The sequence below is a fragment of the Acomys russatus genome, chromosome 26 (assembly GCF_903995435.1).
Source record: "Acomys russatus chromosome 26, mAcoRus1.1, whole genome shotgun sequence".
Classification (NCBI taxonomy): domain Eukaryota; kingdom Metazoa; phylum Chordata; class Mammalia; order Rodentia; family Muridae; genus Acomys; species Acomys russatus.
The window spans coordinates 49,364,661-49,386,495 of NC_067162.1; the positions used below are offsets into that span (position 1 = coordinate 49,364,661).

Below are 21,835 nucleotides of genomic sequence, written 5' to 3' on the forward strand. Positions count from 1 at the left end.
TTTCCCCTGCCTTTCCCTGAGCTCTGCAAACCTTGCAAGCAGGTCTCTTTTAGACATGTAGTCTCACATTTGCCCATGGCACACACTTCCCTTTCTTTTCACACCCTTATCAGTACTTCCATGAGAAACTGCCACACTTGAAAGTGCGTTGATAGTGGGTGTTTCTGCTGTGTTTTGTCAAGCATAACATTTGGTCATCTAACTGTATAGTGGCTTCTTTATTTTTCATCTACTGGTGTGATACTTGCAGGCAGCATAAAGTTGGCTTTTAGATTCTTACCTCTAGCTGGGTGTGAGGTGCACACCTATAATCCTAGCACTCAGGTGGATCTCTGAGTTCAAGGCCAACCTGGTCTACAAAGTGAGTCTAGGACAGCCAAGACTACACAAAGAAACCCTGTCTTGAAAAACAAAACCAAACCAAACCAATTCTTACCTTGTATACCTGGAATTTCCCACTCAAGGATATTTAAAAGCAAAAACAAAAACGTACTTTTGGGGGCCTGGATTGTTGCTTCAAGTACTTGCTTTTTTTTTTTTTTTTTTTTAAATGGTTTTTTGAGACAGGGTTTCTCCATGTAGCCTCGACTGTCCCAGACTCACTTTGTAGACCAGGCTGGCCTCGAACTCACAGCGATCCGCCTGCCTCTGCCTCCCGAGTGCTGGGATTAAAGCTTTGCGCTACCACGCCGGGCCAAGTACTTGCTTTTAATGGTGATTCCAGCACCATCAAAGCCTAAGGAAACTAATTTATTCACAATTCTGACAGTGTGCAAGATACTTAAAACCATCTAATAGGCCTCTGTCCTCCCCACATAAACAAAGAGCATGAGACTGGTGAGTAAAGATAGATGCTGGGCGGTGGTGGCGCCCGCCTGTGATCCCAGCACTCAGAAGGCAGAGGCAGCCTGGTGTACAGAGCAAGTTCCAGGACAGCCAAGGCTACACAGGGAAACCCTGTCTCTAAAAAAGAGCTGAGTATGAGCCTTTACTCGGAGGCAGATGCGTCTCTTGAGTTCAGTGCCTCCCTGTTGTACACAGAGAATTCTAAGCCAGCCAGGGCTACAGCATGAGACCCTGTTTCAAATAAGTGGAGAAATAAGCAATAAGAAAAGTGTTATAGGCGCTGGAGAGATGGCTCAGTGGTTAAGAGCACTGACTGCTCCTCTGAAGGTCCTGAGTTCAATTCCCAGCAACCACACGGTGGCTCACAACCATCTATAATGTGATCTGATGTCTTCTTCTGGCCTGCAGGGGTACAAGCAGGCAGAGCATTGTATGCATACTAAATAAAAAAATAAATAATTTTTTAAAAAAAGAAAGAAAGGTGTTATAGTGGCGATGAGTTCTATGCAGTTGAGAACACTATAGAGCTTTATTTTCTCAGACAGTGTAAAGGACTTGCCCCATAGTGTATCAAAGTCAAACACACATACAGCAGTGCTTTCATCTACAAGCCCCGGCTTCCAGTCCTTTTAAGATACCAAGGTGCAAGATCAAAGTGCTGGTGACCTATTGACAGGCAGCACCCTGGACAAAAATAACTTTGAGCACTTGAGTGACAGGTGTTCGGTGACCGACTTCCCAGCAGTAATTAATCCAGTCTGGGGTTCCTGGTCTATGCAGGACGTTTTGAAGCAAACAAGAGAGGGGACTGACAGGTTGACACTGGAGCAGGACCCCACTGTGCTGGGCACGCCTTCAAGCTTTCCGACTTGCTTGGAATCTGATGAAACAAGAAGTCAGAGCAGCTCTGACTCCATCTGAGGGCGACACTGAGCTACACCAGGTGTCTGGCACCTGAGGGGGATCCAGTCAGCCTCACGCACAGATTTCCCACACTATATTCTGTTGGTGTTATTTCTTAATTCTATTTTATTTTGGCTGTCCTGGAATTTACCTTGTTGACCAGGCTGGCCTTGAACTCAAAGATCCACCCACCTCTTCCGCTCAGTGCTGTGATTAAGTGTATCAGCATGCCTGGCTTGTGCTTGGTAAATTCAGCATTCGAGGCGTCATAAACTGTGCCTGCCCTATGCTTGAGGTGTGTCCATCTCCCCCTCAAGTATCTACTAAATTACACCACACACAAACCATCAGGGCAGTGGGTGTGGTCCAGTGGGGAGTGTTTGCCCAGGATGCACAAAGTGCTGGGCTTACTCCTCAGCACAGCATAAATGACATAGTGACACACACCTGAATCCCCAGCCTTTGGGAAATGGAGTCAGGAGGATTAGACATTCAAGGTCACCCTTGGCTATAGCCAGCTTAAGGCCAGTCTGGGCTGAAACCTACGTCAAAAAACCCAGCCAACCAGAAACAAATCTCTGGCATTCTTAAGCAGTGAGATTTGCATTCTCTTCTAACTCTTAATCTACAGAGACCCTGAACCCTCAGTAATTATTGAAATAAGAAGCTCTGCATTTGTCAGAAGTCTCATCGGCTCCTAGCCCAGGCTGGTCCTCTGCAGGGGCCTGGAGTCATCAGCCTAGTGCTAGGCTCCCTGGTGTGGGCTTTTCAGCGTGACTTTTCACTTCCTGAGCGTGGCACAATGTGTTGCAGCAGCAAGTTCATTCAGCTCTGGAATATGTTAAAAACGTATTGTCCTTGTGATTCCCAAAAAAAAAAAAAAAAAAAAAAATGCATCTAAATAAAAACTACAGCACCAATTAGCCATGGAGCATGCTGCCTTTTCAGTGACTTGATGCCCAAAGAATACAAGATCTGGTGCTCACTTATTCTAATTTACCCCCAAACCAATTTTCCCAACTCATTTCTTTCCAACTTGATTGGCTTAAGGAGCACATGAAGCAGGGGTTCCACCCAGCACCGACTGCCTGCTGAACGGGGTGCTGCACGACTTATGTAAGCCCTGTGGACTTACAAGCTCGTCCAGGTCCCACAGAAGAGCAATGCTGCAGGATGTCCTGCCTCGAGAAGGGTGTCTCAGATTACAGGGTAACCTGAGATGCCGAGTGAGACCAAACATTCCTTAAAGAGTTAATATAAAAGCACGGCTTATGCTCTAATAACTCGAGTATCTGTGGGAGGATGACATATACATAACACATTATTTTTCCCCTTCTGACTGTATTTTTAAGAGGGCACATTTATATGCTCTTTGTCTCTCTGAGGAATGTGCTGACGAGTGCAATATAAATACAAATAATGTATCTGCAGTGTGCACGTGCGCACACGCACACACACGACAGACCCCAGCCTCAGACCACAGAAGTGGTGCTCTCGGGGTTTACCCGCAGGAGTCTAGATGCATTCCGAAGGTCCTGCAGCTGCTTGGCGGGCTTCCCCACACCTTCCTCAAACCTCCTCTCCACCACGGGAAGGACGGTTTCATAGAGAAAGGATGCGTTCTGCCGGATGAACGCCTTCTTCTCGGGGTCCTGCTCACACCGCAGGCTATAGTCCACGTGCTGCACTGCAACCAGGATGACTTCCACCAGACTCTCCAGGAGCACCATGTGCAGCTCTGGGAAGTACAGCTTCAGTGCCTCCTCCAGGAAGCCCATGGTCTGCTTGGTGAAGGCCACCACCGTGTAGCTCAAGTTCACCCAGCAGTCATCCCCCGTGTACTGCTCAAAGTTGCTGACCCCACAGCCTCTCATCTCCTCTTTGAGCTTGCCCAGGGCCTCGGGGGTCATCAGGTTCATCCGACGCCACATCTCCTCCGAGTTCCGGTGCTTGGTGGCTTCAATGATAATTTCCTTGTAACTGTGCAAGGCCCCCTGGATGTCCTTCACCAGCAGGGCGTGGATGATGAAGGTGAGGTCCAGCCCAATTTCTCCCAGCTGCTGGCAGTGCTCCTTGGCCACCTTCACACACTCGGCCGCAGTGGACAGGCTCTCCTTGCTGTCAAAAACCTGCTTGCTGAAAGCGTCCACGAACATGCCCATCGCAGACCGGGCCCAGACCACGAAGGCAGAGTAGCAGCCACTGTCCGTGCCGGCAAAGTCTGTTTCAAACTCCCTCGCGGTCTCCAGGAGGCTGGTGAAGAAGACGTGGCACAGCTTGTGGATGTAGAGCAGTGTGGCGCCCTCTATCCGGAGCTGGCGGATGGCGGTGTGCACGGCCGCCGCCCTGTTCCTCAGAAACAGCTCGCAAGCCTTGGTGCACTGGCCCAGGCGGATCAGCTGAGACACGGCCCTTCGCGTAGCCTTCGGGCCGCCTCGCAGGGAGCGATCTGGGGACAGCTCAAACACAAGCACCTCGGTGAGCTGCCGCACCCGCTCATCCACCTTAGCCCTCAGCTCCTTCACGGGAGGTGGGCTGGGCTTATCTTCCAGGTAATGATTTAATTTGTCCAGCAAGTCCACGGCCCCCTCAAAGTCCCTCTGTGCGATACAGACATCCAGGTCTTCCGGCAACTCCTGGATCCACTCCATGGAGAGGTCTACCTTTTCCTCCTCCGACTCGGGGCTGGCCAGCTCTTCGTCGTCCTCGTCCTCAAACGGGTTGCTGCCCTTGGAAGTGGCCGGTGGTGGCGCGCGAGGGGCCGCTGCCTCCTCCTGCTCCCGCCTCCTCTTGTCGCTGAGCGCCCTCTTGGTCTCCTCCAGCACTTCCAGCCACTCTCGTTTAATCTTGGCGTTTTCCGCCTGAAAGATGCGGCTCTCGGGGAACATGAGCAGCTTGAACATGTCTTTCATGGGCGGGTTGTCCTTGACGTTGACCACCGCCAGGCGGTCCAGGGGATAGAGCGCGTTGTAGCGGTACATGCCTCGCCGTTGCGGCAGCCAGGTGGCCACCAGCAGACAGTCGTTCATGAGGAAGCCATGCACGCGCTGCAGCTGGGCCATGTTGTCCGCCTCGTATTCCACCAGGTCCCCGTTGTACACCAGGTACTGGCCTGGCGTCTCCAGCAGGTCCCTGCAACCCTCCACCTTCTCCAGGAGCGTGGTGAGCGTGCGCTGCTTGCCCTCCTCGCCCGTACCGGGGCCCTCGCGGGGGACGCCGCCCGGCCCGGAAAGGAAGCCTGCCTGGGCCGCCCCGCGTTCCCGAGGCCCCGCGCCCGCCGTGTCCTCACCCGCAGAGGCGGCGGCGGCGGGCAGCAGCGCCAGCGGGATGCTCTCCAGGCTGCTCTTCTGCTCCGTCAGCAGGTGGCTCAGCTGGTACATCTCACTCTCCAGGTACGAGATCTCGCGCGCCGTCTCGATGAACTGCCGGTAGTTCTGGTAGACGTTGCGCTTCAGGTTCTGCGCCGTCTCCTCCGCCAGCGCCTGCACCCGCTGCCGGTGCTCCTGCAGGTCGCGGTCGCCGTCCGACTGCTGCGACAGCTGCTTCACGTACAGCCGCGCCTCGAAGCCCCCCGACTCCAGCTGCCTCCGCAGGCGGCTCGCCCCGCTGTCCGACATGGCTGCCCGCCTCCCCGCGCCCGCCGCCTCACGCAGTGGCCGCTGTCACTCGCCGCCGTCGAGCCCCACCCGAGCCCGGCGGAGAAGGCGGCAGAGGAAGCGGGGCGGGAGCAACACCGCAACGCCTGCGCCGGAGCCGAGCGCCGCATTGCGCCTGTGCTGGAGTCGAGCCTCGACCACTGCGCCTGCGCCCGGGGCGGAGTGCCGACGGCGCGCCTGCGCGAAAACGGCCGCGGCTTAATGCGCGTGCGCGGGCGAGCCAGTGCGGAAGTCAGAGGAGGCTCGGGCTTGGACCAGGCTTGACGTGAAGCGCTGTACTGGAAGAGGCGTTCAGGAGGCTCCACTGGCTTCCCGGAGCCGTCCCTAGCCCGAGCCCGCGTTCCTAAGCCTGTGCCCGCGGGGCGGCTCCGAGCAGCCCTCGGGTTAGGCGTTCGGTCGGGGACGAGCCCGCGCGCACCTGACAGCCGGGCCCGGAGGTCTGGCGAGAGCCGAGCGCTGCACGAGCCCGGCCCGGCGTCTTAAGGGAGAGCAGCTTCGGCGGGAGGAGAGCGCGATGGACGAGGATCTGATGGTCGCGCTGCGGCTGCAGGAGGAGTGGGACGTGCAGGTGGCCCTGCGCGCGGCGGCCCGGGAGCCCGTGTCGTTGGTGGACGCGTCCTGGGAGCTGGTGGACCCCACCCCGGACCTGCAGGCGCTCTTCTTGCAGTTTAACGACCGCTTCTTCTGGGGTCAGCTGGAGGCGGTGGAGGTTAAGTGGAGTGTGCGCATGACACTGTGAGTGATCGGGGGGGGGGGGGGGCCCGAACGGCTCAGAACATAGGGAAGGGCGAGGCCGCTGAGTTGTCGTTGGGCACCCCACCCCACCCCACCCCCACCCCGGGCTTTGCGGTGCAGGGAGATGTCACCGGGAGACGCACCTACAACACCCCAGAGTGGGCCGGGTCCCAACGGGCTTTCAGCGATTTACCAGCAGGATCCCTTTTCCACCCTCCTAGTCGAGATAGTAGTCTGCTCTGCACGTAGAAAGCAGGCTAAGATGTAGCGCACATCTAAATTGACACCCGCCCTGTGACCCTTTTGGAGAAGTGTCCCTGCAGACAGTGGGTGAGCAGGTGTTAACTGCCAGCAGCGAGTGTCCCACTCGGGAAAGCCATCTGCTATCAGGGACTTTTTCCTGTTAACTACCCAAGAACTGGTAAGGATTTGCTTTCCTTTGCTTTTGTGTTTGTTTTCGTTTGTTTTCTAGATGAGGCCTTACTACTCATCCCTGGCTGGCCCGGGAACTCTGAGATCAGCCTGCCTATTCCTCCACAGGGCTATGATTAAGGACACACCCCACTACACCAGGCTAGGGTTTGCTTTTTTGATCTGCTGCCTCTGTGTATTTGGCGAATGTGTAATCTGTTGTTGTGCCTGTTTTCCAGGTGTGCTGGGATTTGCACCTATGAAGGGAAAGGCGGGATGTGCTCCATCCGTCTCAGTGAGCCCCTTTTAAAACTGAGACCAAGAAAGGACCTTGTAGAGGTATTCTTTGCATAAACCTGCTTCTCAACTCAGTGATTTGCAGGAATCTTACTTATTTTTAAAGACAGGATTTTCCCTCACCCCCACCCCCCTTTAGACAGGGTTTCTCTGTGTAGCCCTGGCTGTCCTGGACTTTCTTTATAGACCAGGCTGGCCTTGAACTCACATGGATCCACCTGCCTCTGCCTCCCAGCTCTGGGATTAAAGGTGTGCACCACCACACCTGGCTTAATGACAGAATCTTGATAATAGCCCAGACCAGCTTCAACCTCATTATCTTCTTGCCTCGGCCCTGAGGGTTGGGCTTACAGCTGTGTGCTGTCATTCCTGGCCAGGCGAGTTTGTTGATCTGAAGAGACAGAGTCTCTGTTTAGGTTGGCCTCAGTCTCTACACATCTCTTGCTTCTGCCTCCTCAGTGAGCTGGCATGCGTGTACCCAGCTATATTTGGGGGGGGGTGTGATTGTGAAGGAGCAGAGTCTGACCCTTCTGCCTCCTCAGTGAGCTGGCATGCATGTGCCCAGCTATATTTGGGGGGGGGGGGGTGATTGTGAGGGAGCAGAGTCTGACCCTTCTGCCTCCACCTTGAGCTCTGGGTTCTCAGGACCACATCATGCTCAGCATGTTCTTAGCTTTGTATCCACTTAGACCTGGGCTGTTTGCTCTTTTGGTATTGGCATGTCAGTGTTGTGTTCAGAACTCAGAGCTGTGATACGTGTTGCAGTTACTGGAATCGTATTTTGACTTTGCTTACTGCTTACTGTGGGTTTCTCTATCAGAATTTTAAAGTTTTTGGTTGGACTCAGTAACCTTTAGGATTTAAGTGGGTAGTTAAATAGGCCTTCTTGAGCCATTTTAATTGGTTCTGCAGAGCTTGGAATGTTATATGCAAAATTTTGTGTACTTGGGCCTGCAGAAGACTAATATTGCAGGTTAAGAAAGAGAATGCATCTTACCTGCAGACATACCTTAGGAAATGAGTGCACTGGTTTTCTGTTTCAGACTCTTTTGCATGAAATGATACACGCCTACTTATTTGTCACGAATAACGATAAAGACCGGGAAGGACATGGCCCAGAGTTTTGTAAACACATGCATCGTATCAACCAGATGACAGGAGCCAACATAACGGTATGCTGAGCCACCCACGGTTGGGGAACAGGGGAGGGTGAAGCAGGGTCTGGCTACAAAGTCAGGATTCTAACTTGTACTCCTGAATGCTAGGATTATGGTGCGTGTGCGCCACCACACCCAGAAGCCATGCATTCAGTAAAAATGAACTAGGTGGAAACAGATTTTGAGCCTTGAACAAGAATCCAGAAATGACTGGACTTGTCTGGGCCCTGGGTGCCGAGTGGCTGCAGAGCCAGCCGTGCTCTTGAGTGAGGCCTCCAGCAACTCCAGTCCGGCATTTCAGCCTTGCTTTATACTTTTCTGGGCCTTGAGGAGAACCCCCCAGCCCGTCCTGCATTCTCTCACATGGACACCAGTCCCTCTGTCCTGACAGTAGTGTTGGAGGAGCCGTCCCAGGCAGGGCTACACTGGTCAACACACTTGAACCTTGAATGCTTGGTTAAGTGAGGACAGTGTCTGCTCTTTGCGAGCAGGGGTGTGCAGGGTCTCAGCACAGCCTGAGCGCGGTGCATACTGTGTGGTTAGCCACGGGGTTCTGAGTGCCCTTTAGGGAGGATCTGGCTGCTGCTTCAGCCCTTTAGCAGCTTATATTGTTTCTAGAAACTTACACTTAAGGAAATCTGTATGGTTTCTTCTGAGAGATAAATTCCCCTCACCTGGAGTCACTTTTTTTACCTTCTTAATTTTTATGTGCACTGGTGCTTTACCTGCAGATATGCCTGTGTTAGGGAGTCAGATTCCTTGAGCTTGAGTTTGCAGATAGTTGTGAGCTGTCGTGTGGGTGCTGGGAATTGAATCAAGGTCCTCTGGAAGAGCAGCCATCTCTGAGCCATGCCTCCAGCTCTGTGGTCTCAACTCTCTTGTTGCAGGATTATTATAGTGCTGTTCTTACCCTCTACAGATCTAGTTCTTAATGATGTTCAGTCTGTGAGACTTAACATTCATAGAGGTGTTTGTGGTTGTGGATTTCTTCCCCCACCACAATCTTTTGTTTATGATGTTTCTATCTTTACACAGTAGGAGGTTTTAAATTACCTGATGTTTCCCATTAAAGTGAACTTTTGAAAAGAAACTAATATAGTAGCTGCCTTTCTCAAAATGGAACTTTTTAGAAATGTCTGGTAAATGGATTATTTAAAACAAAAAGGGACTCCTTGGCTCCGGCTGAGCGTGTTGTGACTGCTGGACACTGTCCCCCTCAGGTCTACCACACTTTCCACGATGAGGTGGACGAGTACCGGCGGCACTGGTGGCGTTGCAACGGGCCCTGCCAGCACAGACAGCCCTACTACGGCTACGTGAAGCGTGCCACCAACAGGGCACCCTCTGCGCATGACTACTGGTGGGCTGACCACCAGAAAACCTGCGGAGGCACGTACATCAAAATCAAGGAGCCAGAGAACTACTCGAAGAAAGGCAAAGGGAAGACAAAAGCTGGCAAGCCACCGGTGTCAGCCATGGAGAACACAGGTACCTCTCACCTGGGTCTGGTGTCTACCAGCCTGGCCTTGCATGGGCAAGCTGCCTGTCAGCGAACAGGGTGGAGTGGTTCAGGGGCTGCTGCGGGGACAAAGGGCCCGTCATCACAAACTGGTGGTAGGCAAGTGCAAGTGAGGGAAAGTGACCCGCTATCCATCAGCAGCCGCTGAAGGGGAGGCCAAGGCCAGTGGCTGTCAGAGTGCAAACAGTGACAAGAGCTACAGCACCCGGAGTCTTAAGTCCTGACCAACCTGGGCCCTTCCTTTCCCTGTGACTTCTGCTGAGGTGTCCTGGAGGATGGGAGAGGCATTCGGCCTGCATCTGTCCTGGGCCATCCGTAGGATCTGCTTCTTAGAAACTCCCCAGGGGACAGCAGCTACTGAAGCTGACACTTCCCTTTGCAGGGTTGTCAGTTTGGCAGGGTGGGCCTTGGGAGTCAAGCTATGCTTCCTAATCTGAAGTCCGGAGAAATCAGGGAAGCCAGGTGAGGAGGGGCCGGTGAGAGTAGCCAGCGCTTGTTGGAGGAAGCTCTTTGCTTAGTGCCGGCTCTTCTGCCTAGCTCCTTCCATCCTGTTCTGAGTTACAGGCTCCCTCTGCCTTCTCTTGTCAGTAGGTGACTACTGCACAGATCAGAGTTGGAACAAGACAAGTTGTCATGTCAGGAGCCACCGTTTGCTCAGCGTCCGTGGCTGTGTCAGTGTTGAGGAGGAGTCTTGTATGTTTCCTTTGCAGACAAGGTGTGCAGAGGGGAGGCTCAGCCGCTCATCCCGTTCAGCGGAAAAGGTTATGTTCTCGGAGACACAAGCTCTTGTCCCTCCGCGGGGAAGTTGAAGGCCTCACTCGTGGTTAATGAAGCCAAAGGTCTCTCAGGTCAAGACAATTCAGCAAGTGGCCTCAGGCTCGATTCCAACATTGAGGTGAAATGTGAACAAAACAGTTTCTCAAATAAAAAACCTCATCTGGTCTCCCCTGTTCCTACTGCCAGTCACCAGAGTGTCCTGAGCAGCTACTTCCCCAGAGTCTCTGTGGCCAACCAGAAGGCCTTCAGGAGTGTGAATGGATCCCCAGTGAAGAGTGGGACTGTTGGGGACGGCTCCACGCATTCAGCAGTGTCCAGCTCTCAGAGAAAGGTGCCACCTTCCAGGGCATCCCTGAGAAATGCCTCCAAAGTAATGGCAGCAGCAGCAGCAACTGTGACATCCTCAGCCATCTCCCGAGAGGAGAGTGGGTCTGAAGACCAATTCCTGAGCAAGCGGTCCAGGCTGGAGGACAGGACTGCTTTGGATAATGTCATCCAGGAGCAAACACAGAGTGGTGGTGGTGACCTTCTGGATAGCCCACGGCCCATAGCCACCAGCGCGCCTCGCAGCCAACGACGGCTGGTCAACTGCCCCGTCTGTCAGGGCATAGTTCTGGAGTCACAGATTAATGAACATCTGGACCGCTGCCTGGAAGGTAACAAAACCAATCTCCGACCTCGAAGAGTCTGAAGTGGGGTGGGTCCCACACCACCTGTCACCTCATGGTGACGTCTCCTGCAGGGAAGGCGCTGTGGGCTACAGTGGCTTATTGTACCAGCACGCTGCTGTGTTTCGCATACGCACAGTGCACAGTTGTAGCTAAGTCTCTGACTTCATCCAGGAATGGTGTGTCCCTGTAGTCTCAGGTTCTCAGGAAGCTGAGGCAGGAGCATCATTTGAGCCCATGACCCTGGGTAAGTGGGAGTCACTGTCTTCTGTACCAAGGTGCTGTGTTCACCTGTGCCTTACCAGGGCTTGAGCTTAGTTTGTCCTGTATCAATATACGGTTTTAGGTACTTTTGTGTTTTTCTTGTTCTTGAAGGTTTTAGAGTACTTGCAGTTTTTATTTGAACACTCTCAGGCTAGTCTATAGGACTCCTGACAGCAGAATGCTGCTAACAGAAGGGCCGGTATTAATCTTTGAGGTCAGAGCTCTGTCCACACAGTAAGAAACAGCTATTCTAAAGTTCTCAGAGTTCTTTTTCTTTCAAAACTGTAGCAGCTGATAAGCTTTCTACATTTTAAAAGATTTTACTTTATACATAATGGTGGTAGCAAATTTTAAAGACTTGTATATTTCGAATTTTTCTAGTTCATGACAGCTCATGTTTACAATCCCAGCACTGGGGAGGCTGAGGCAGGGAGATAGCTGTGGGGTTTGAAGCCAGCCTGGGCTATGGTGAGACCATGTCTTTAAAAAAAAGCTCTTAGTTTTTTTTGTCATCTTTATTTAAGAAGAGGTGGCAGCAGAATTTTGAGTAAAGTGGATCCAGAATAGCTAGTAAGTTGCTTTGGAATGTGCTGCCAGGGTCACTCAATCTGCAGGCCGGACTTGCTGGGACTTACGTCAACAGTTAAAACTTGTTGCTAAAAAGCAGCTGATACATAACATCTCAGGAAGCTGCATAATCCCCCGAAAAGCAGAACGTACCTGACGCAGCACAAGGAGCTCCACACAGCGTGAAAACAGCACGTAACCTGGCGCTGGAGAGGTCTGTGCCTTCCCACCTCTGGTGGGCAGGTCCTTGGCTCAGGGTTTTTGTCTCATCCTTGTCCACCCATCATGGCAACTTTGCCCCAAGGTCATTTATACATTGTAAGGTGCACAAATTCTGTGAGCATCTGGGTGAGCCTGGCTTGTCTGGTGCTCCACTGTGTGTAACTTCCTCCATGACCTCCCCGAGGAGGAGGGGGGGGAGTCCTGTTGTAGCTGGCCCTTCACAGTGCCTGCCTTCTCCATCCCTGCAGGCCAGTGTGTTACCAGACAGTGTGAAGGCACTTCACTGTGTGTAGAAGTTTATTTTCATTCCTCTATAGAATTTAAAGATAACCAGAAGATTTCCCCCTCACCCAGTGTTATCCAACTACTGGAAGTGTCCCAGTTCAGGCCTAAGTAATGCTGACAGCAGCCACTCGGGGGTGGAACTGGTCACAGCGTATCTGTGTTCATCTCTATCCGACTTCCCCTCCTCCAGCAGTGTGCAAGTGTCACCTTCTCAGCATTCTTGACAGGATCTTTAGCCTGTCAGATCGGATAACAAGTTTTGGTATTTCTTAAAGCACGAAGTTAAATAGTATTAAGTGTTTATAGATAAATGGCTATTGAAGTTTTGTGTTTAAACATATGCCATATTTTCATCAATGTTAAAGGTTATAGGCAGTTAAATATTTCTGAGCCAAACTGTATGAAGTTGCAGGGCTCTGACATAGGTAAGTAGTGGTCCCTGCCCTTCAGAGCTGCGCCCAGTGGGGAGATGCAGGTCAGTCAGCGCCAGGACAGGGCTTCACCCTGGCCTTGTTCCTTAGTGAGTTGAGTCAGCTTGTTAGAGGGGAAGGGCCTCAACATGCAGGGAGAGCGCAGTGGGGGGACGGGGACAAAACACATCCTGTGGAGACACAGCTGTTGGGGGTGGAGTGTGAGCTGTGAGCTCATGGCAGGAGGAAGCATGCGGACAGGCCTAGCTAGGCGTGCAGGTGGGATTGCACCTGGTGTGTCCTCTAGTGGCCTGTGCAGTGCCAGGAGGGAGAGGATGAGCTGTGCCCAGGTGCAGCTGGTAGGCAACACCAGGTTCTGAGCATGTTGTGGAATGCTAGAGAGAAGTGGAAAGTTGGTGAGCCCGTACTTGTTAGAGAAGATTTGTTACCCCTGTATCTGCTATTTTATCAGTGAAACGTGCTCCATTCTGTTTGAATTCTCCCTTTGGAAGCACTTTTAACCTCACATTGGAGTGAAGGCTGGTTCAGCTCCCACCGCAGGCCACAGCCCGGACCCTCTGTCTAGAGAGGCCTGTGCTTGCATCCTGTGCTGGCTAACAGCAGAGTGAGAAACTTGTTTGCCCTTGGCCAGTTGTGCGTACCTCCTAACTGGGATCTGAGGTAAACAGGAGAGCACCAGCTAAAGCCTCATCCTGTCTCATTGTTCAAAAGCTCTAAGATTATATTTTTTCAAAGCTTTTCAGAATTTAAAAATAAATGAGGATGTTTTGATGTAAAGCTATGTCTTTATGGTTTGATTTTTATGGTGCTGAGGGTGGCCCCTGCTCCTCTTCAACTAAACACACACACACACACACACACACACACACACACACGCTTCTATACACGTGCAAACATAAGGTAAAGAATGTGATCTCAGTGCTGCAGAGCTAGGTTAAAGGCTGTGCCTGAGCTGCACCGCCATGCTAGCCCGGCTGCTGTGAGGCCCACACTGGGCTTCAGCCCCTCTGTAGCTGTAACTACGGGGATATCAGTGCTGGACATGGATCTTTAGTTCCAAGTGTTAAGTTTTATCCAAGGAAATGCTTATTTGAGTGCATTTAGGTTTTCTTGTGCTTTACAGTTAGGAGTTTTTGTTGGCTCCAGTCAGGTCTCAACTTTTCTTCTTTCCTTTGGCCTAAGGAACCAGTGGTGAGGCTTCCCAAGACCCACACACCAGAGCGCCTGCAAAGTCTCAGGCAGTGTTTTCTAGTGTGGGCTCCTGTGCTGGCTTGAGTTGCAGGCCTGACAGCATCTTTTCCTCTCACAACTTTGGGCACCAGGCGTGGTGAATATGGAGTGTGGGGAACAGGACAGCAAACAGTATGAGCAGAGGGATTCGGGAGCCAAGCGGGCCCAGGGGCATGCAAGCCGCTCAGATGATCTAAAGCTGTCTCAGGCTGAGCAGGAGTGCTGTTTGGGGCCAGCGTGGACAACAGCAAGACCCTGTCTCAAAGCTAAAGGCTCAGAAGGCTGAAGGTTGCATCAGAACTAAAGAGATTAATTCTGTTTTTAATCACACCACTCTTAGTTTTCATTTCTAGCTCATCCCCCGACCCACTCCGCTGCATATTTCAGTAGCTTTCCAAATGCCAGAAAGGCTAAAAACTGAACACCACACTGACGTGGTTGTTTTGAGTTTTTGGAGACAGGGTCTTAACTATAGAGCCCTGGCTGGCCAGGCTGGCCTCAGATTCACAGAAAGCCTCCTGCCTCTGCCTCTTGTGCTAGGATTAAAGGCGTGCACTACCACACCTGGAGCTCAAGTACATCCCGTTACTCTGCCCTAAGGGGACGCTTGTGTCTTTGCATGGGACCACAAGTCAGACGACTGTGTGTAGAGCGCATGCCAGTGGCCCTGCAGGTGTGTACCAAGCCCTCTCCTTCAGCATGTTGAGCAGCTGTGGGGTTTAAGGCAACCTGAAAGCCTACAGAGAATGGGCGACTTCCACTCCTGAGGATGCAGGTGCAGCCCACTGACCCTAACCATGTCTGCACCTGCAGCGTCTGTCTCTTCTGGCTGCTTGCTTTCTGTTATTTACATAAGGTAATTGCTGCACACTGTGGACTAGACCAAAGGTGTAAGTGACCAATGTGCTCTTGATGAAAGCCCATGGTAATGGGCTAAAAAACAGAAGACAGCTGGAAGTGACAACAGTTAAGTTTTTTCAAGAACATTTATGCATCTTTTTAATTAGATTAGCTTTACAAGCAATGTGAGAGGATTTCATAGGAAAGACCGCTTCCGAACCACACGAGTCTCTATGCGAATCCTGAAGTGCTCTAAACGCTCTGCCTATCATGGGTAAAGGTCTGCTCCACAGCAGGTTAATGTGTTGAATAAAAACAGCGTCATAAAGCTTTCTCTTTAACCAGGACTGACACAGGCCACAAACAGTTTTGAAGTAGAGTCCTGCTTGGTGCCACTAATGTGAAACTGAGAGCTGAAGTGGCCGTTACGGGCACAACTGTCCTGATTTCTTGATCGCTTCACAGTGACCTCCAGGAAAGGACACACTTTCCAAGAGAGAGAATTTAAGTTTTGTCTAGCAAGCACACTCCTGCCCCACACCTCCACAGCAGAATCTAAAGGTCCAATTCAAAGGACACCATGGTCTCCCACATTAAAAGGCTGCTGATCCAACCAGACAGACCTTCCACCACCAATGCCAAACAGTTTCTCCCGACTCTGAAGCATGGCGCTTTGGGGCCGGCTGGCAGAGGCACTTGCTGGAGAGGTGGTCAGCGGTTACTGGGGCTGAAGGATACAGGACAGAACTGGACTTCCTGCCATGAGCCCCTCATGCAAGCACAATGCTGAGTGAACCCCGATTCGTACTCAGCCTTACTTGATTTTTTTTCATGTCTTACATGAACAATAGCAATCTCTTAATAAGAATTACTGAGCTTTCCATAGAAAAGGTTCTAATTGGATACAAACTACACAGGGGCTAAGACTGGTGTGAAGGGAAATACACAGAAATAGTTCTGTATACACACATTTTGGCAAAGATCAAGGTCAGAGACAGAACACCTAAGGGGACAAGGAGTTGCACCCATAATCTGTGCAAAGTCTGGCTCCTAGGGGAACTGTAGAGGTGGCAGGAGTCTGGCAGGCCTGGTGTGGCTGTTCCACGGTCCCTCTTTTCTCTAAAAAGAGAAAAACCCATAAGAGGAAGTGTCTGGTTTTACGCTTCTTTCAGTACTGGTTGTGAAAATGACTCACAGCTGTCCAAGGAGCCGATGATCAAGATTGAGGCTACAGCCGCACACTTGTCCACGTGCCTGGGGACACCGGGTGCCCTGCAACAGAACAAGGTTCTGATAAAACTAAGGAGAAGCCACAGGGAAAACCGTGGCGGTGGGGCACAACTGTTGGCAGGCTAGACCCGCAGCGGAAGAAAGCCCTTTGTCTTGGGAACCAGAAGCCGAGGACGACCGACCTCAGGTTCATTCAGTGCCAGTCACTTGGCTGTAAGAAATTAACTTAAAAGATAAAACACTTTTCCTGTGGCTTTTTTCCTCTCATAACTCTAAGTTACTTGGGAGTCGGCGGTGACCATCTACTGTTAGGTTTCACTATCAACAAGGCCGAAGCATGACAGCAGCGACCTTTACAAGTTCAAATTACTGTGAGATACGCCAGGAAACACCTCACGGGCTTCAGCTGGAGCTCCCTGCCGTTTCTTTACTCTCAGTCAAAAATCAAACAAGTCATCATTCACTGGCGACAATCATCGTAGGAGGCCGTCAGGGCAAAATTTAATAGCATGAAGAGGTTTACAAAAATAGATTGATGTTATTTTGAGAATAATACTGTAATTTCTTAGTTCAGTTTTGATAAATTGTACCTAATACAAAAATTCCCCGAATTCAAACTTGATATAAAAAAGATGAAATGAACTCAGATGATAGATCTGGCAAAATAGAAAAACGAAGAAAATCCTACAAAGGGCCCTTGTTTTGTGTCCAGATGGAAAAGCCACTCTCCTCCAACAGTGTCTCCTCGTCAGTCGGCAGCCAAGCACAGTCACAGGTCTGGAGCTGACCCCACAGCAGTCACAGCGGATGGAGCCCTCTGTCAGATGACACCTGGCGAAGCCGCCAGGCGTCTCTGTTCATCCCGTCCACGTGGGCCCGAGTCCGCAGAAGGCAACCGAGTGGCTGTAGGTGAAGTGGGTTCTGCTGGACCTAAGGCTCTGCTAGACATCTTTGCTGACTGAATTAGGCTTATTAAGTTCAACCCTCACACCTTTTTCACCTGCAAGAAAGAGAGAGGCATTCCCATTACATACAGAGCGGCTGTGACTACACTCCAAACACTTGAAACCTCATTTTTCCAGCGTCCCATGAGGCCCATGCTAGCCTTTGCCACTGCCACTGTGACAAGTGCTCTGCACAGACCTTGGAAGGTCAGCAGAGCGGTCTCAACAGAAACAGTGCCACTGTCTCTTCATGTAAAGTCACCTGACAGTCCAATAGTGGAGCCACTGACTGTGCACACACCGTAACTCCCAAAATACACAAACATCCACTTTTTACATTCTTACAGAGGGCTAAGCTGAGTCCAGCTCCCTACAACTCAGTCCTGTGACACCAAGACAAGCTTGTGACCGGCACACCAAGCTGGCACCTGGACATCGCACACCCATCCTCTGAGCTTGGAAAATACCTTTGTTCCCCTCTTCTGTACAGACTTTCCTTGTGGCCACACAATTCTTTAGAGTGAATATTGTGAAAGGAAGGGCTGTTCACTTGCCTAAGGGAGAAGGGGAGGGACCAGGTAGGCGGAAGGCCACTGAGGAGCGTGAGGCTCAGGGGGCCATCCCAGAAAAGGTCAGCTTGAGCTTGCGTAACTCACTCATGCTCGCCTCAAGCCTTCACTAACGCTTTGGACAGTTTCAGCAGATGAGAATGAAGACTGACCACAGAAATCCTCTTTAAAATAAAGGAATTAAAAAATCTGGCAAAACATTCCTAGACTGGCTTCTAGAAAACACCATCACAATGACTCCAGCAGAGCCTGCCCCCGGCTGTGTTTACCTGTTAGATATTTTACTTTCGCTCTTGCTCGCTCATCTGCATCAAAATACCAAACAGTTATTGCGTACCTAGAAGGAAATTTAAGACGGGGTCAGAACGGGCCCTGGGAAGGAAGCGCTCCTGACAACGTGTCATGCACAGAGCATCCTCAGACCTGCGTGTGCAGCAAACATGGCTTGTCCCTCCTGCAGACGAGCTACCCCGTCACCCAGCCTGCATGGTCATCACCCAGCCTGCATGGCTGGGCCAGGGACAAGGCCCAGGGTCAGGAGTAGGTGAGGAGGAGGGGAGCCACACTCAAACTCCAGGGATTCTGACCCAGACTCGCACTGCTTTGAGGCCAAAACCTCATCCAACTGGACTGTTTTACTCCCCCGAAATAAATGCTGTATGGCAGCACCTGCTGATGTCAACAATGGAGCAAGGGCACAGACGCTGGATGTGAGCGTGTGCGTCAGGCCATGGGTTCCTCACAAGGGCTGTCACTAGGTAAGAGTCTGTGGAACCAGCCCAAAGGTCATGGGAAAAGCAACAACCCAAACAAACAGCAGCCTGCCCCCAGAGTCACCCTGCTGGAGAGTGGGAGGCAGGCCAGAGCCAGGGGCACCCGTGGGGACAGTGCCGTGTGTCCACCCTTCTGTCTAGCAGCTTCCCTGCTCCTCCCATAGCCTCCTCCAGGGAGCAGGGCTGTCTGGGTAGTTCAGAATAGCAGGCTGTCAGTTAACCACCAATCAGAATTCTGATACCTGACCAACGCCTCAGAATCCTCAGTCCTCACCTGAAACCCACTACTTCCCTTCCCTTCCCACGTGGCTTCCAAAGCTGCGTTTCCCACACCCATCTCTGTCTCCATACTAGTCTATCGTTTGCCTGGGCCACACACACCTGGGCTCTGGCCCAGAAGCCCCCTGTGCTGACTGCACCTCTGGGCTCAGCGTGAGCCGTGCCTGCTTCCCCGGCTTCCTGTCAGGGATCCAGCATGCAGGTGCTGCCGTCTGTGAATCAGTGATGCAAGAGGAAGGACACCAGGCAGGCCCTGGGGCCTCATCCATGGCCACCAACCCTGGCCGCTGGCCACCCTGACACCAGGGAGACGCAACCTCAACAGCACCTGGCTGCTTCTAAGTCAAAGGAAGCAGCAGGGCCTCTCTGCCACGTTCCTTGACAAGAACAGGCAAGCTCACTACATCACTACAAATGCACACGTCACAACTGTGCCCGCAGGACCTTCTGTCTGGGTGTTCTCACCAAATCATACTGATAGTAAAACAAACAGAAGTCACCAGCCCACATACAGGAGGATGTGTTACTTAACAGTCCGTAAGTCCAATGAAAGAGATCTGGAAAAACCAGGTGGGTGTTTTGGGGTTGTTTCCTGCTTTTTCTCACCATGCTGCTATCACCAGCCTGGAGTCCCATATACTGCCTGGGCTGGCCTTGAACTTGCAGTGGTTCTGATTCTGGGGTGGTAGGCACATGGCAGCAGACGTTGCATTATCAGTCTGTCTTCCCAGCATGCACCACACATAGCATCTTCTGGGTCAGTCTCCCTGACCCCCTTTTCTCCTCACTTCTGCTCTTAGAATTATTTTCCAAAAGCTGCCCTTTTCCCTTTTCTAAAAGCATTCAGAAAACACTTATATGGTCTGCAGATGGGCAGTGTTAACAGGCCCAGCACTGCAGGTGTATGTGTGTGTGTGTGCACGCGCGTGCATGCAGGCTAACACTGCGGGGTGTGTGTGTGTGTGTGTGTGTCTCTCTCTCTCTCTCTTTGTCTTTCTTGCTTTTCTGAAAGTAGGACCAAGTGTGACTCCACAGGTACTACCACTCAGACTAAGACCATAAAGCCTGGGCATCAGGCAGGCGCTCCACAGACCCTTGGGTTCCCCGACTCCCCACTGCCCTGCCACAATGTCAACCAAGTTCCCGTGAATGAACACTACCTTGTAGCATATGCCGGTTGCACTTCGTGAGGGTTGCGCCGGTCAGACCAGAAAAACAGCAGTCTATCAAATTTGGGTTCAATGTCAGCAAACTGGGCTTTGCCTTCTGGGAAAATTCGAAGTATGCCTCCACTTACCTGGAAAAAGAGCAGAGTGTGTCAGTCTGAGCCACCAAGTTGTACCGGGTTAAGGTGAGGGGAGCTGATGACTCAAGTGCTCAGCGGGATCAGTTGTGAAAACAACTGTGTTCGTTAACAAGGCGTGGTGGGGAGGCAAGACCCCACGCACAACACTGATACACAGAAGAAAACCCTTTGCGTTGTGAGCACAAACACAGGCAAATATACAAAATCTCCAAACCTGTTTGCAAGCCTGAAAGACCAGTGAGTACTTCCGTTCACGCTGCTGTCGGCATGCAAATTGGATTATACAACACTGCACTGTAACCTTCCCCAGACACTGAGCAGGCAGGGGAGCGTGCGCCCTCTACTTTTATGTGTACACGTGAAAGTTGGAAGATGACTTTTGGGAGTTGGTGAATCCCACGGATCGAACTTCTGTCCTCTGGCTCGGCAGCAGGTAGCCTGGGTTTCTCTGTGTATCCTTGGCTGTCCTGGACTCACTTTGTAGACCAGGCTGGCCTCGAACTCACAGCGATCTGCCTGCCTCTGCCTCCCAGAGTGCTTGGATTAAAAGCGTGTGCCACCACTGCCCGGCTCTGGGTGTAAATTCTAATCATAGCTGCTAAGAGCTCAACTCCACCCATACAAGTCATTTACCTGGACATTGGCTCCCTGTGGGGACTAGACAGGCATCACAGACAGTGTGTCAAGTACACTCGGAACCATGGGAACGCCACGCGGGGAGCGGCAGGCCGGCACATGGACCTGAGACCCTTGTGCTTTATAAACCATGAGGAGAAATGCTTCACTCATCTCCAATCTGAGCTGGTGTGGTGGTGCACGCCTGTGATCCCTGCACTTGGGAGGCAGAGGGAGGTGGATCGCTATGAGTTCGAGGCCAGCCTGGTCTACAAAGGGAGTCCAGGACAGCCGAGGCTACACAGAGAAACCTTGTCTCGAAAAACCAAAACCAACTAACCAACCAAAGAAACAAACAAACAAACAAATCACCAATCTGAAGATACTGGTTACTTGGTTTTGAGATGAGGTGGCTTCTGACTTGCCATGTAGCCAAGGATGACTGACCTTAACCTCTGACCCTCCCAAATGCTGAGGTCATAAGTGAGGACCTCCAAGCCCAGCAAACCAGAACCAATGCTCCCTGGAAGGTGGACTCAAAGTGGAAGGGCACTTGAATGCCTTCCCTGAGCCTGACCTAGAGCTCACAGTTAGGACAGAGGCCTAGAGGCTCATCCCCCTGGGAGTATGGCCTGCTTCCTTGCTTCTGTGTGTTACAGAACCGAATGATATTGGAATGACAGACATATCCATCCTCTTTCTCCTCACCCTGTTTAAGGACAACTGGCTGGTTGACACTGGTCTCCACTGGAAATAATCCCTGAACTGGGTAGCCTTCTCATGTCACTGAGGATGGCCTTGAACTCCTGAATCTCCTGCCTCCGCCTCCCAAGGACAGGGATTCCTGGTGTGCACCAACAGGCCCTCTTCCACCATAGTATGACCCATGGGTACACACAGGACAAGGCACGCTGCTATGCTTTAATACATTAGTGTTTGTTTTCAAATACAGTATTGTCTGAAACAGACTTAAGACAGAACTACAGATATCTGTGAGAATAAAAAAATAGCTTGAGGAAACCCATCACCACTGAATTCAGTCGCATACCTTGGCATCCCAGTCTTTATTTAGATAATATATACATGTCACACATCTTCCATCTCCATTTGGGTTATCAACGTGACGGACGTAGCCTGTTCCATTGCCTGGGTAACACGCAACCATGGCCTGAAAGACAACAAGGCAAATGGTCCATGAGTGAACGTGGGAACATAGCTTACAAGACCGAACGCAGACTCACACGGGAGTGTGAGTGTAGCAAGAGCCTGTGCTGTGGTAAGGAGCCGCCAGGGTATTCTATGCTGACATTG

General features: G+C 51.5%; 3 protein-coding genes across 3 annotated transcripts in view; 1 reads left to right on the forward strand and 2 right to left on the reverse strand.

Moving 5' to 3' along the window:
- Positions 1-3,200: 3,200 nt before the first annotated feature.
- Exoc8 (exocyst complex component 8) lies at positions 3,201-5,495 on the reverse strand. The gene has a single exon (XM_051168548.1). It carries the CDS (start codon positions 5,364-5,366, stop codon positions 3,222-3,224), a length of 2,145 nt encoding a protein of 714 aa, XP_051024505.1. The 5' UTR covers positions 5,367-5,495; the 3' UTR covers positions 3,201-3,221.
- A 79-nt stretch (positions 5,496-5,574) lies between these two features.
- Sprtn (SprT-like N-terminal domain) lies at positions 5,575-11,077 on the forward strand. The gene is made up of 5 exons (XM_051168549.1): positions 5,575-6,140; positions 6,791-6,890; positions 7,892-8,020; positions 9,226-9,493; positions 10,235-11,077. The coding sequence occupies exons 1-5, from the start codon at positions 5,920-5,922 to the stop codon at positions 10,990-10,992; spliced, it is 1,476 nt and encodes a 491-aa protein (XP_051024506.1). The 5' UTR covers positions 5,575-5,919; the 3' UTR covers positions 10,993-11,077.
- A 5,800-nt stretch (positions 11,078-16,877) lies between these two features.
- The window catches only part of Egln1 (egl-9 family hypoxia inducible factor 1), a 39,163-nt gene continuing 34,205 nt past the window's right edge, over positions 16,878-21,835 (reverse strand). The window contains 4 exon segments of the mRNA XM_051168600.1: positions 16,878-17,038; positions 17,821-17,888; positions 19,764-19,900; positions 21,573-21,692. Of these exon segments, the coding sequence (XP_051024557.1) occupies positions 16,980-17,038; positions 17,821-17,888; positions 19,764-19,900; positions 21,573-21,692 (384 nt within the window). The 3' untranslated portion in view covers positions 16,878-16,979.